Genomic DNA, 14885 nt, shown 5'->3' on the forward strand with positions numbered 1-14885 from the left:
GTCACAGAGTTGATGGAGAATGCAGTATTCATCATCATGTTGATAATTGCCAACAGATTTTTTTGTTTTAACGCATTCCAATTGTGTGCACGTATTTTAATGGGATTTGTTTATCTTGCTGTAAGAATTAGTCTTATTTGTCAAATTTTCGCAGCTTGTGCTTATAACAAAAGGAAATGAATAATCTTTCTGTGAGATGGAATTCAGTGCAACATTTTAAAACGGTTTTCAGGAGTTTTGCAACAGTATATGTTGAAAGTTTTCGTGACCACATTCTGTTTTATCTGTGGTTCTCTAAACATACATTTAATAAGCTGTTCTTTTCTTTGCCATTTCTAGACTTTGGCAGTTCAAATATTTTGCTTGGCAAAATGATGAAAATGCACTATAAGTTTGTAGTACTTCAGTAATCCTTAGCAATGGGAGAAATCCCAAGGAGGTTTACTGAGCTTTGGAAATTAGTTGTGATGACAAAACAATTTGCCAGCCAGTTTAAGGAACTGGATAAAAGACCTGGAAACAGTTGACTCAGTTTAATCCTGTAGGGAGTATATTGCTCATGTTCTTGAGAACATCCCCAAATCTGGATTTATGGTAGAGCATGAATCCCAAAGAATAAAGTGATGTTTACAAAAGATCAAATTGTAAATAGTTTTATTCCATGACACTGTCCTTGGATTTAAGGCTGGCATTTCATATCTTTACTAAGTGGCTTTGATTTTTTTTTTTTTTTTTTGTAAATGTTTTCAGGATGCTGTTCAGGTGTTGTTAAAGCATTCAGCAGATGTCAATGCTCGTGATAAAAACTGGCAGACACCCCTACATATAGCAGCTGCAAACAAAGCTGTGAAATGTGCTGAAGCTTTGGTGCCTCTCCTAAGCAACGTAAATGTGTCTGATCGAGCAGGCAGAACCGCATTGCATCATGCAGCCTTCAGTGGACACGTGGAGGTAAGAGTTACTGTTTTAGCTTGTTTCCCACTCATTGTTCTGTCCCTCACATATCTGATGTTTAGTTTCCCCCATCCCCTCAAAAAACCCCAGCCCCTGTTTGGCATTTGAATTTGTCTTTTGTATGCATCTGTGTACAGAATGGTTGTGGAAAATACACATTACATCATTTAGTTGGAAGGTTATTACAGCATTCATATTAAGACAGAAGCAAATTTGCCTGAGTTAAGTGAAGTTAAACTAGTAATAGATAAATTGAAAATGGAAAAAAGAAGATGTTTTTCTGTTCAGTAGATAAGGAGCATATGGAATGTGTTGTCACTGAGATGTGGAGAAAATACACATAATAAGCTTTAACTCAGTAGTTTTCAAGCCCTGAAAAATGACCCCGAGAAATTGTGTCTAGGTAATTGGAGACAAATTTGCAGTAGGCCTGTTTTTAGTGATTACCTTTACTGAATCCCTTAGTAATAGCCTGAAGATTTCAAAGATTCTACAGCTTTGCCATATTTAAGTGGGAAATGTTTTTGTTGACACCAAGTTTTGTATTCTTACAGTCACTTTGCTATTGCTGCCAAGGTGGGCAGCCAGTTTTCTCACGCTTATGGAATATTCAAAAACCAACATATTTAAGTCCTTTGAAAACACATATATTTTTGTTTTCTCCTATGAGTTTCTTTGTCTAATTTTAAGCAGAGTTTTCCATGATGAATAAAGGATTTCTTTTCTTTCTGTTTTTCTTAGATGGTTAGCTTACTGTTGTCTAGAGGCGCCAACATTAATGCATTTGACAAGAAAGACAGACGAGCTATACATTGGGCAGCGTATATGGGTATGTACATATTGCAGTTGATTAGAATTGTGCTAGTAAAAAAAAAATCACCTTATGTTTAGTGTTTTTATATATTTCTAGGAAAAATATTTTCATTGTAAGTCTTGAGGTTACTTGTGTGTCTGCCAGAAAACCGTTAATAGTATACTACAAATTGCCTTGTAAATGTGTATTTGTGGTAAGAAATATCAATTTGTTGGAAAAAGAAACATAAGGTAAGTGATTTTGTTCTTTAAAAAGGAGCTATGCTCCTTAGTTATCAGGAGTCTCATCATAGGTGAAAACTTCTGCAGAAATGCTAAGTACAACGTAAGCAATTAATACAAGGAGTACCTGAAACAGAGGATCTTTACACCAACCTTGGGGATTGTATTTTAAAAGAAGAATATCTCATCTTTAAATCTCCAGATTCTTGCCTTGTGATCCTTATTACAGGAGTGGATAATTATTTTTGTCATGATATTGATCAATACACTGGCAGTACTATCAGAGTAATGTGCTTCATTGCCTTTTATCAGACTTTCATTTTATTAAGTGGTAGGAATTGTTTTCTTCAACATAGCTATAACAAATAATAGAGCTTTGTATCTCAAGCCTTATTTAAAATATGAGCAATATAAACAATTGGAAGGTAAATCCTAGAAAATGCAGATGAAGAGTTCTAGGCTGACACTGACAAAGACTTCAGTATTTTATCTTATTGCTTCATAATTTTATCCAGCCAACGGAGAAGAATAAAAGCAGTAGCATCAGTATTGTATGAATCTGCATGCTTGGGAACTTCTTTGAGGCTGAGATGGGGAAATAAGAATTCATTATATGTAATTTTTTTTTCCTGTTATGTTTGATGATTTGCATTTTCCAGAATTTTTAATTCTCCAGAAAATGCGTACCTGTATGCCTAAGATACCATCTTACAAAACTTAGAGAAAAACAGTCAGGAAGGAAAAATGATCCTATTTATGGCAGCTTTTTGGCCAGAGGTGATATAAAGATGTGAACTTTTTTGTTCCAGCTATAAGAGGAAGATCCTACTTGGAATGACTGTTTTGGTGAAAACCTTTATATATAGGATTTATAAAGGAGCACTGTGTATTTTTGACAAACGTTTAAGTTAATGTACAAGGATAGCAATTTCTATACTGCCCCTTCCCTGAGTAAAACAAACTAATTTTACAGTGTCTGATATCAAGCCAAAAAATAAACACACATAAGCTAGGAAATTATGTGGACTTATTAAGTTGACGTCTCTAAGTCGAGGATAACTCTGCCTTGGAGGTCTGATCTTAGACAAAATGGCCTTCAATATGCATTCTGGCATTCATGTTCATTATTATGAATGAGAGAATTACTTATACATAGGCATAATACTGTGCAGTGTGTATGCATGGGGGGTGGCTCTTAAAAACAGACTTAAGGTTGATAATTAAATGTATTTCTCATCTGTGATTCTGTGGCATTGAGTATCTTATGCAACTGCTTTGGAGTTGTTACATTTATCTAAGCAACGTTTCTCAGTTTTTCACAGGGAAGAGCAAATAGAATAAGTGACTTAAAAGTAAAAATAGAGTTTTAACCTTACATACTGAGCAGAATGAAAGAGCAATATCATGTGGGGCAGTACCTCTTTAAATAAAAGGGGTAATGGTTTTAAACTGAAAGAGGACAGATTTAGGTTAGATCTAAGGCAGAAATTCTTCCCTGTGCGGGGGGTGAGGCGCTGGCCCCGGGTGCCCAGAGCAGCTGTGGGTGCCCCCTCCCTGGAAGGGTTCAAGGCCAGGTTGGACGGGGCTGGGAGCCCCCTGGGCTGGGGGAAGGGGGCCCTGCCCGGGGCAGGGGGGTGGGACTAGGTGAGCTTTAAGGTCCCTTCCAACCTCAAACCATTCTGTAATTCTATGGAATACAGTCGGCAAAAACCTTACGCTGAGTTTTGGGGTTTGATAATGAATTGTTTGTTGTATAGTAAGTGCTTTGGTCCAAGGACTGAGAATTCTGGTCTTTACAAATGCAAAACCACACATTTACAAAATTGAGTTTGTTCATAAGATCTCGGTGGTTGTAAAAGTGTTCTTCTCACAAACACCTGGATTCACACAGAAGTAGAATTGTTAACTTCTCTTTGCGTAACTCTGTGTTCCAGGCCAATTTCACATTCGTTTTGTGTCCCTGACGGTACAGGTCTGAAATAATCTGATAGCAATGTTAAATAAGGATGTGAAATGCTAAAAGGAACGACAGGACCCTGTTGAGATGCATTCAGAGGAGAAGACTTGAATGTGCCGGTGAATTATGAAGTGATCATTTCAGTGTTAATACTCTGAGTTGTGATTTGAAGCTGTATGATACCACACTTCGAGTACTGATACTAGTACTTGAATCTGAGAAGTTAAAGAACAGTCTTCATTACTGAGCAATGTTCTTTGTGATATTTTGTGTTAGTATTTTATAATCTACTTATATATGCAAAGCAATGTCTGTGATAGTCTGTTCAACCACCTTACTGAAGGTGATTATTTGCAAAATTTTGTGGAATGAAACTTGTGCATGAGATGGCAGAGATCTGACGAGCATCAGTGAGAGGACATAGAAGTTTTCTGGCTTGTGCTCCCCTAGATAAGAGAAAAGTCTTCAGATAAAATTTTTCAGATAAAACTACACTTAATCTAGTTTTAGTCAGTGCTATTTCATAGACTGTTAACAGGAAACTGTTCGTGAACAGTGTTTAGGTGGGAAAAATGTAATCTATCTGATGTTGATCAGCCTAAATATCGTTGTAGACAATAAACAGCCTTTGAAAGTCTTCAAACAAGGAAAAAAAAAACGATGACATTTTCTCTCACAATTTAGAGCCATTTTACACAGCTCCAATTGTTTGAAGAAAGCCTTAAACCTTTGCCACCATATAAACCTGACCATAGAATAAAAAAGAAGTTATGCTTTTTGACACTCCGCTATAAATAACTTCTTAGGGTTATACCCATTGTTTCCCTTCCTTCCTGCTTTTCACCCGGCTCCATTGCTGTCCAGCTGCAGCGCTGCGACTAAAATGGACTTTCATTCTCGTGTGCTAGCGTCGCCCTCATTAGTGTATCGGGGTGTCTCCTCAGCGCTTCCCACTTCAACTACCTTGCTCTTCTGTTTGAGTGTCTTCCACTGATTGCTGCTTGCGTTTTCAATGCAGGTCAGGGTTTTTTTCTTCTCTTTTGAAGTTTTTCTGCCACTGTTCTGTTCAGTGTCTCTCTTCCTCTCACTGCTTTCAATACATTCTGTACTTATGTCTATCCTATAGGGCTTGTTTTCATTCTTGTCCCTGTTACGTTTAGGTCAGAAGATGAGTCTCATGTTTACGTTTCTCTTTCTCTTCTTTCCTACAATACTGAAGTGTTTCAGAAGTGGAGTGTTTCAGCACTTCACTTTGCGCTGGTAAACTCTGTTTCTGATTGGTATAGCTGGGTGAAATGTTGTTTTGTATGTTGGTGGGCATGCAGCATAAAATAGGTATCGCGGTGACTGAATATCTATCAAAATAGCTTTGTATTCCTTTGGATAGACACTTCCTATTCAAACTTTTTCAAATTCTCTTAGTCACTGAAAAAAGCAAAGACCCTCACCTTTTATGAAGCTGAAGACTGTCTATGATACTTTTTACTTACATGTCTGACTGGATAAGCATATATAAGTAGTCAGTATGCCCTTCACCACCTTTTAACCGAGGTAAGGCTACCACTTGAAAGGTAAAACAAAGAATCTCGCATCTGTCTGTTGGTCAGTTACAAAGGTAAAGCACTAAACGTATCGTCTGTTTAACTCAAGGGCACTCCTTTATTCCGCAGACTTCGTCATAATTATCCACGGGTTAACAACTGAGCTAGAATGACAGGTTTTTTTGATTACCCCATTTTCATAGCCTGTCTCTCAGCGTGCAGTGTCACAGCTCGGGGTGGAGGGGGGGGAGCATGCGGGCACGGGGACGGGGAGAGCTGGCTGCCCTTGGCTGGGGCAGCGGCCCCAGCCACAAAGCTGGCAGTGGGAGCGACTGCCTGCTGCTTCGGGGGGGCTCCCCTCTCTCCGTCCCTTTTCCACCTGCTTCCCTGGAGCTTCCCCCAGGTCATCCTTTCCCCACAATACCGCTCAGCTCTTACGCTCCTCCCGGTGACTTAGGAGGATAATTGATGCTCCGAAAAGGCTACGGTTACTCAGAGGCCCAAGGCAATTTGGAAGATACTGCTTTGCTAAATCCTGTATGATTTGGGTCAGTGTTTTAAAGGCTGTGCAAGTAAAAGAAGTTGGATGGGGGGAGGATATATTTTTATTTAAAAATATAATATTTTCTGGTTTTCACATTTGTGTAGTTTTTTCAGAGTTTCTACTGAAGGCCTTAAAAACCTCACTAGGTACATTTGCAGTTGAGGTGAAGGTGGAAGACTAATTTTGCAGTAAATGTTTAATTATTACGAAGTTATTTCACCTCCCTAGTTTTCAACTCTTCCCCAAAAATCCTTCTTTGTAAGCAGAAGACAAGATGATTTTTTTTGACATACGAGATTATTTTGGCAGTATAAATACTGTGATTATTAGTCTTCTGGAGATCAGTATTTTATGTTGTAGTTAGATACGCAATACAAGTGGAATACAAGAACAGTCCTTCATTTGCCGGATTATGTCCAAATGAATAATGTCTTGTTCACATTATAACAACTGTACAATTATTAAGTTTGTAAACTCATGCTGGTTAATATAAAATGCAGTTTCATTCTTTTGGTTTTTATTTTTTTAGGTCATATTGAAGTTGTGAAATTACTCGTGGCCCACGGAGCTGAAGTGACATGCAAAGACAAGAAATCATATACACCCTTACATGCTGCAGCATCTAGTGGGATGATCAGTGTAGTCAAATATCTTCTAGATCTGGGAGTTGATGTAAGTAGAAATAAAACAAAGTGATACATACTTCCTTTTGTTTGAAATGCTCTTGTTGGTATTGTAGCACACTGTTTATTTAGGAGCAGGCTGTGATGTAGCAAAAATAGTATTTCCAAAGATCTTCATTTGCCTGCTTTTTTTTTTTTGTTAAAAAAACTGATTCCCCCAAGTAACTAAAGAGCCTTGCAAATTTTGAACAATTAATTGGAAATAAATTTGTATTTAGTAGGTTTTTTGTTAATTTGGTATTTTTTACTCTTAGTTCGTTGGGCTGGAACACAGGAAGTAGGAATTCCGTTCCTAGCTTTGCCACACCATCCTTTTTGAACTGCAGGAAATTAAACTCTTTTGCTTTAGTTATTTGTAAAATACAGGTGTTACTGACTTTCTTACACCCTGTAAGCTTTGAGAAATACTAAAAATTTTGAGAAACTTCAGTACTACAGTAAGGAAGGCCATATTAATATTGAAGTGCAAAATAAATTAAAAGGCTGTACAGGACCTGCATGTAGAAAGCGTGTTAACAACAAACTGTGAAACTGTGTAAGAAATCCACATTGGGAATCACATTTCAGCCTTAGAAGGCTGGAGAATGCTGCCAAAGTTCTGTCTGGAGAAGTAGATCAGAATTCAGTATCATGTTGTTCACCACAACTAATTCTACTTCTGTGCACACACACACACACCCATGCGCGTGCGTGCGCACACCCCCCACCGCCAGCCACCCCCACTCCCCCCACCCCAGGAAAAGAAAAAAGTCCCTTTGGCCTCTGTTTTTGCCGGAAACCCACAGATGCTGTTGAAAAATGATAGAAGTCCGTGCTGCGCTTAGTCTGTGGTGTCTGTGCAAATTGCCACTGTTGACTTTTTTCCCATAAGTGTGTTCCGTCACGTTGCATGCTGCTGCGTACGGGAAGCCGGCGTGGAGACAATAGGAGGAGGTTGGCTCACTTGTAAAGCAGTCGTGCTCTTCCGCGGTACACACTTCTGGATCAAAGTACTACTTTCAGAACTTGCTTTTAAGTTCTGGTTTTGGAGAGTCCCGAAACATAATGAAGAAGTTGTCTCATGACATAGGATTTTGCTTTGTCATAATTAAACGCTGCAGTAAGACAGGTTTTTGGCTACTAACTAATCTTTTTTTTTTTTTTTTTATCGGATAGATGAATGAACCAAATGCCTATGGAAATACTGCTCTTCACGTAGCTTGCTACAACGGGCAAGATGTTGTAGTGAATGAACTCATAGACTGCGGTGCTAATGTAAATCAAATGAATGAGAAGGGTTTTACACCTCTGCACTTTGCTGCTGCGTCAACACACGGAGCATTGTGTTTAGAGCTTTTGGTCTGTAACGGAGCCGATGTAAATATGAAGGTAGGTGAATCCAAAGCCATCTCTTCACTCTTAAAGATGCAGTACGTCTTTTATTAGAGATAACTTGTCAATATCATTGTTACGATAACATTTAGAAGTTCCCACTGATTGATGGAAAATTTCTGTGTAAAGTACTATAGAAAAAATGAGCCAGTATGTTGCTTCAAGGAACTTGATCTGAATCTGAAAACCTCAATGGAATATAGTAAATAGCCCAAAAGGATAAAGAAGAAAGATGACAGTACTCTCTGGTCAATCTTGATTATATTTCAGTGTCAGAATTCCTCATCATTTTTCTTTTCTAGTCTGTCCATATGAGTGTGAATAAATCATATGGAAACATGCAAAATAACAACATGACTTTCTTATAAATAAGCAGCATTAATGAAATCAAGGATATTTCAAAGAAATATGTATGGACAGACTAATTGGTAGAGCAGTGGAAGACCTGATAATGTAATACCCTAAAATCTAATTAATAAGGGAGAGTTGTGAAGGGTGTATTAAAAATACAAAGGTAAGTAGATTTTTTTTTAATGACTCCAGCAAAATTTTGTCAGCAGGGCTAGTATACGTTTTACATCTCTACTTGGTCACAAGTCTTTGCAGAATATTCCTTAGAATCCAGTCTTACTGTAGGTAGGTTTTCTAATCCACACAAGCATAAAAGCAAGCTATAACCTATATCTTTTCTTATCTTCTCAAGTGTGTAGGGTAAGGTCTTGGCATGTGAAAGAGATGTGAGACCTCCTGTTCTGCATTAAGTTGATTTTTACTCCAGTAATGAAAATATGTGTTCGGAAATATTCAGTGGCAATAATTGGTGTATTGGCAGGTTTCAGACTGGGGGAAGTGGGAAATGGGTATGTGGAATGAAGAGTCCAAGTGTTCCTCTTACAAAATATCTAATTGCCCGTACTGTTGCCCACGTGTGGTAGGATGAGAATTACCTATTCTTCTGTTTCTTAAAATAAATAAATCTGTTTAATAGACTTATGCCTGAATTTCAGCACAATCTGGATAAGAGGTGAATATTAGAATAGCTAACATTTCTGTTAAAAATCATGGGGTTTGTGGCTCACTTCATGTAAGATATTCACACTGATTTTCAGCTAGCTAATTCTACAATACAGTTTTATATCTGTTATTAGTACAAAATCCGTAGCCCACTGAAAATCTGGAGTAACTTAAGCTATTCGCTGTGGAAAAATCTTAGATGTGTGTCATTGCTCACGTTTAAATATACATAAAATCAGTTGTGGAAAAATTCATCACCAAAGTGCCCTGGAGAAGTAAGGAGCTGTGCTACAGGGTTTATTGCCAACTTGTCCTAAAATACACAGGTCATGGTCCATTTATTTTTGTTGCTAGCTTTCTGCTCTGCTTAATGTCCCAGACTGGATATGACTATAAGGTTTAGCCTTACAGGGCTGACTTCTGTCCTACATTCTTGAAACACCATTTCCCAGTGACGTACGTTCTGTCATGAAAATAATCCCACGATGTTAAATATACTAATGATTATGTATATGTATGTGACACAAATAAGAACAAAAGAGAAACAAAACTATTACCGAGCAAAGAATTACTGTTTTCCTATATGCTGGGTTGCAAGGGTTCGTGAATTTGTGCAAATTTTTGATGTAGAAGAAAGAAGTGGGGAGGACATCATTTCAGAAGGATGTTCAGCAGGTAATGGTGGTTGGGGTTTTTTGGCTATTTGTTTTCAAATACACCTCAATTGTAGGCAAGGAATTAAAATTTTAAAATTCCAGTGTTCTGTTAGGATAATTAAACAATGTTAAACGTTACAATAATTTTTATATTTGAACTTGAAATAAGAATCTTTGTTTTACATATGGTATACCCTTAGGTACTCACTACAATTAGTGACTTATAGCAATAAATAACCTTAGAAATTGTGCAAAGAGTGGCTAGTATCTTCAAAGTGACTGGCAAAGTTCCTTAATTCTTTGTTGTTTATAATGTGGGTGGACTTTTGTTTGGAGATGAAAAAAGGTGCTTTAACAACAGAGAGATGTATTGTTTCCTTTCTTCCCATTCAATTTTAAGTTATGGGATCCAAAGTATAGATTTGTTGGCTTCTGTAGCTTAAAAAAAAAAAAAATTCTTAGAAGATTTAGTATGGTTAAACCCAGGTTTTCTCTTAAGCTTACTCTGAGATGACAATTATTTTTTCTGAAATATGATAGTGATGAGGCTGGGAAATGCAACCTGAAACATCAGAGAGTTGAGAATTTCAGCTGAAGACTAAGAGCTTATTAAAGTTTTGGCTACTGAAATTATCCTGCTTCAGAAGAAAATGTCTTTACAGAGGAAAGGATTACTAGCTTTAGCTATAGGTTGGCTGTAATTAAAATGTGTTGTTTTAGTATCAAAACTGTTCAGTGCAAAATTAAGCAAGTAGGGTTCTATATGCATTTTAAGCAATTATAGCTTGAAAACAGCATTTACCCCGTTTCCCTACCAACATGTGTTTCCATTGTAATTCTGTTAATAGCATTTAGGTGGATTTATACCAATATGACTGAATTTGGCCTGTGAATTTGCACCTGAAGGTGTGAACAGCCTTATTTTGTATATGAAAACTTACTACTTGCACTGTTGAAAAGTGCAAGAACTGAGGCAAAATAAAATCCATTCCAAGTCAACTTCAGCTTCCCTGAAAAGTCCTGTAAGGATAGTAATCTTGTATTTAATCAGGAGAACAATCCTTAAAAAATAGCAAAGGGAAATTGAATTAAAATACATTGTGTAGCTGAGAATCATTTTTAGAGTTAAAATGGGATCCTTTTAGGGCATTCTTACTAAGTTTTTATTGAAACCAAGCCTGTTCAGTTTCCAGATATTGAGGCTGAAGTTCAAAGTAGTTCTTACAATTAAAGATTTATTTTTCATCATAAGTATATTGCATGTGTGATCTGATTCAATAGTTCCTTTCCATGGGCAACTGTTTGTGGGGTTTTAGAGGTAACGGTGGGTATGGATGGTAATCTAGGTACAGACTAGATGGTGCTATTAGAGCACGTACTGCTGTGGGTGTCCAAGTCAGGAGAGCAGAAGGGAAACACTCTTATTCTTGATGGCACATGGAGGGTAAGTGGTCGTGAATATCTGTGGATGCTGGCCTCATCTCAAGAAGGGAATATGTAGGAGAAGATAACGGAATGGTAGAAATATATTACATACTTTTCATCACCTCTGTAGGCAGAGGACATCATTTTATACTTGTTGGTGTCCATATAGTACTGTAGAACAGTGAATGAATCCTGTTAAGTATTGTTTATTACTGCAGCACAATCTCCTCACTATTCAGGATTTCTGTGCATGGAAGGACATGTCGAAATGAGTACTTAATGGAATAGTATTAATTGTTTTATGGGCCCCCTTGCTGCTTGAAAGTTCAGTGACCTAAATAGAAAAAGTATCTAACTTCCATTGGTGATAGTAGAACATAAGAATTATTGCTAGGGGCAGATTTCACTTGGACAAATGCTGGAACATGATAGACCCACATTTCCCCTGACCCTCAGTAAAGCTCAGTAGTCTGAGTACAGTTAATATCTGAGTAATCACTTGAGAGAACACCTTATTCTGTGTGTTAATTTTTTCTGTTTAATAGCAATTACTGTTCTTAGAAATTTCATATGACCTTAAGTATTTTGGGGATATATTTTCTCTAGTGATAGAGGAGATTTGGATGATATCTCTCCTATTACCACACTTAATTGAGTTTCAGTGAAGACAACAAAACTTATCACTAGCCCCTAGCTATTCTATCATGTGCTCTGATCCTACCTGATCTCACAGAATCAGACAGCTGTGGTTAACTTAGTATTTAGGTAGAAGATCTTAAAGGCAAAGAAAAAAGGAAATTGAAGCGGAAGTTTTGAAAATACTTCCTTGCTTCCTGGCATCTCAGGAAACAGTACTTTGCTCAATAAATAGAGCCCTGCTGTTCATTGCTTAAAGAGGCAATGGTTACTGCATGTGATTCTGTATATCCTTCCCTATAGTGACAATGTCTAAGAAGGGAATTATGAATGCAATCCTATCTCTAGTAGTTCAGCATCAACATGGAAATTATCACTTTCGTTTAATTTTATACTTGGCCTGTGTTTATATGTTGATAGACAGTTGTGTGCTATGTTATTCCTGTGTTGCAAAGAAACCTGAGACTGCTATATTGGAGAAAGGCACTGTGGATAATCAAATCCATTGTCTCAGAGATCTACATTAAGTGCATTTTTAAGAAAATCTGAGCAGAGTAAATGTAAAAATCCATTTCTGATTGTACTGTGGTTTTTCATTTACAACTAGAAAATTATTTTGTAGCTTATTTTGCTGTCCTTTGCAAGATCATAGTCAAGTTGTCTTGTGATAGGGCTCGCTTGACCACCATGCTCCTTAGATTCTAATACTGTCACCTTAAGTTATTCTTATGTCCTTGTAAGATACTTTATTAATGTGCTCAGTGTGACTTGGATCTATTTTTTTCTGCTCCATCTTCTTATTCTTCATTAGCCTTCCTTTGACATACAGATTTAGCATATCCGAGCCAGTGAGGTTGCAGGCTTCTTTATCTGAACCCTTAATTATTATTCTGTCAGTTATTTCACTAATTTATTTCCTCCCTTTCTCAAAATTTCCCCTTTTAAAGTTTAGAATGTTAGTTACCAAAGCAGCTTTTGGTCATTCACTCCAACTAAGCTTATTTTATATGATAGTTTTTTCTTTAAATTAGTTGTTCATCTTAAAGGAGGAGACAACTGAGAGAGACACCGAATGTGCAATGGTTGTTTTAAAAGAAGAAAACAGTTGGACACGGAGAGTATTAATGATTGGATAAAGAAAGTAGAACTAAACCACAGGGAGAAGGATGAAAGGTAGACATTAGAAGAAAGTTCTCTTTGTAAGAAAATCAGAGCATAGAGATTGCTTGGGGAAGTCATCACTTACGATGTGTTTATTTGGTCTTTTCTTAAGAAGTAAAATTGATTGTTCAATTCAAGTGGATTTCAACCCCATTTTCTGTGTTTCTTTGCATCTGCTATGAATATGTGGATGTGTCTTTTGCATTGTTTACAGTCAACAAAATCTACTAGCTGAAACATTTGGAGGTAACTTGGCTGTCATCATCAAGTGGTTTATTTCTTTCAATCTAGGTCTGAGAAGAAAAAGTTTCCCATAATTGCATTGTTCTAGGTGGTGTATGCTGCTCTGTTTGGTGACATAACTAAAAATTCTACATCCAACTGTAACTAAAGGGTCTCCAGAAGGCTTTCAGTAACACATCCATAGAGGCTTTGCCATTTTGTTCCAAAGGGAGAGTGAAGATGGGAAGATACTTTTGCACATGACAGCCATTCATGATATATCAGTTCGTATGTTCATATCCTCTGTTCCCCCTACCATCTTTGTCTTTTTTAACTTAGTATTTTGTGAACATTTCATACTCTTCAAAGCCAATGTTTTAAATTCAAAGTTGTGGTATGTGTGTGCATCCAAGAGTGCTTTTTTTTTTTTTTCTGTGAGTGTCATGTTTGCAATTTTTTGTGTGCGTTTGTAGGAACTTTTTTCTGCTGTAAAGCTTTTCCATTACCTATAATAAAGTATAGGGTAAAAAAATAATCCTAAGTAATAACATTAAAAAATGGTTTTGTTAAGTGCATTGACATTGTGCTGTTAAAAACTGAAATTCTCTTATGCATTACTGTTGGCCTTGAAAGACATCTTTACTGGCTGAATGACTAAGTGCGTACTTGGTATGTGTATCAAGTGTATAGTACAAATTATGATTGAATAAGTTCTACCCTAAGATTGCTCATGTTTTACAATAAGTCGCTTACCAATATAACTTTACAGAAACTTCCGTGAAACACATGAGCTTTTTAATGCATTGTCTTCCAACATAATGTGTAAACCTCTATAGTAAATACAGCTATTTTCTTTCAAGAAACAAACTTAATTTAAAGCAGCATTGTTTTGTCTTAGACTTGGGAGGGGGAAGAGTTGGACAAAGGCTTGTTGCTAAAGTTGTGTGCTGTCATCATCCTCTTGAGAGTGATTATTCTAAAGGCATAACTGTGAGTGAGTGGGCATCACTGAGTTGTCACTCACAGCTGGAAGAGTGGTTGAGAGCAGCTCTTTTGAAAAGCTTGCCATGTCAGGCTGAATTGTCACTGCCAGCATCCGTCTTGCAGAAGTGCATAGAAACAATCTAAAGGAGGGAGTAGAATGAAGAGAGGAAAGTAAAAGAATGTCCTTTTTTTTTGTCAGTTCTGGTGGATTACTGTTACAGGCTGCAAGTAAACACTGGGTTATTTTTCTTCTTTTCCAGAGTAAAGATGGGAAAACACCCTTGCACATGACAGCAATCCATGGTAGATTTTCAAGATCTCAAACCATCATTCAGAATGGTAAAAAGGGGGAGGGAGTAGTTTTGTCACCAGCTTTCCAGTATTATGAATATTTTCCTCCTCTTGTATTAATAAGTGTGTTGAATTTTTTTCATATCTAATGTATCCTGTAGTAGTTCAACTAATGGTGAAGCAAATCTGCTTCTAAAGTTTGATAAGTTGCATTGAAGATCTGTTTATTTTTCTGAATGCAGGAAAATATATTTTCTCTTCTATAACCCAGGTTGCAGAAAGCTTGTCCCATACAGTTATATAATAAAGGGCTTCTCTTTGTTTTGCTTATTAATACTAAATACCACTAAAAGTTGTATAGATTTTAAATCCAAAGTAGTCATACATGGACAACTAATTGTTAATGTTGCT

At 37.0% G+C, this 14885-nt stretch overlaps 1 protein-coding gene across 6 annotated transcripts in view; it reads left to right on the top strand.

Annotated features, from left to right (window-relative positions):
- The window catches only part of ANKRD28 (ankyrin repeat domain 28), a 129050-nt gene that overhangs the window by 80582 nt on the left and 33583 nt on the right, over nucleotides 1-14885 (top strand). For all 6 annotated transcript variants that reach the window (XR_006166191.1, XR_006166192.1, XM_042801697.1 and 3 more), the window contains exons 5-9: nucleotides 751-951; nucleotides 1696-1783; nucleotides 6561-6703; nucleotides 7870-8082; nucleotides 14444-14522. Coding sequence is in view for 4 of the 6 variants with exons in the window: in XM_042801697.1 (XP_042657631.1) it covers nucleotides 751-951; nucleotides 1696-1783; nucleotides 6561-6703; nucleotides 7870-8082; nucleotides 14444-14522 (724 nt within the window). In the remaining 2 variants the exon portion in view is untranslated. The remainder of the gene's footprint in view (nucleotides 1-750; nucleotides 952-1695; nucleotides 1784-6560; nucleotides 6704-7869; nucleotides 8083-14443; nucleotides 14523-14885) is intronic.

This window comes from Tyto alba, unplaced genomic scaffold (assembly GCF_018691265.1).
Source record: "Tyto alba isolate M040663 unplaced genomic scaffold, T.alba_DEE_v4.0 Super-Scaffold_38, whole genome shotgun sequence".
In the NCBI taxonomy this organism is placed as follows: Eukaryota; Metazoa; Chordata; class Aves; order Strigiformes; family Tytonidae; genus Tyto; species Tyto alba.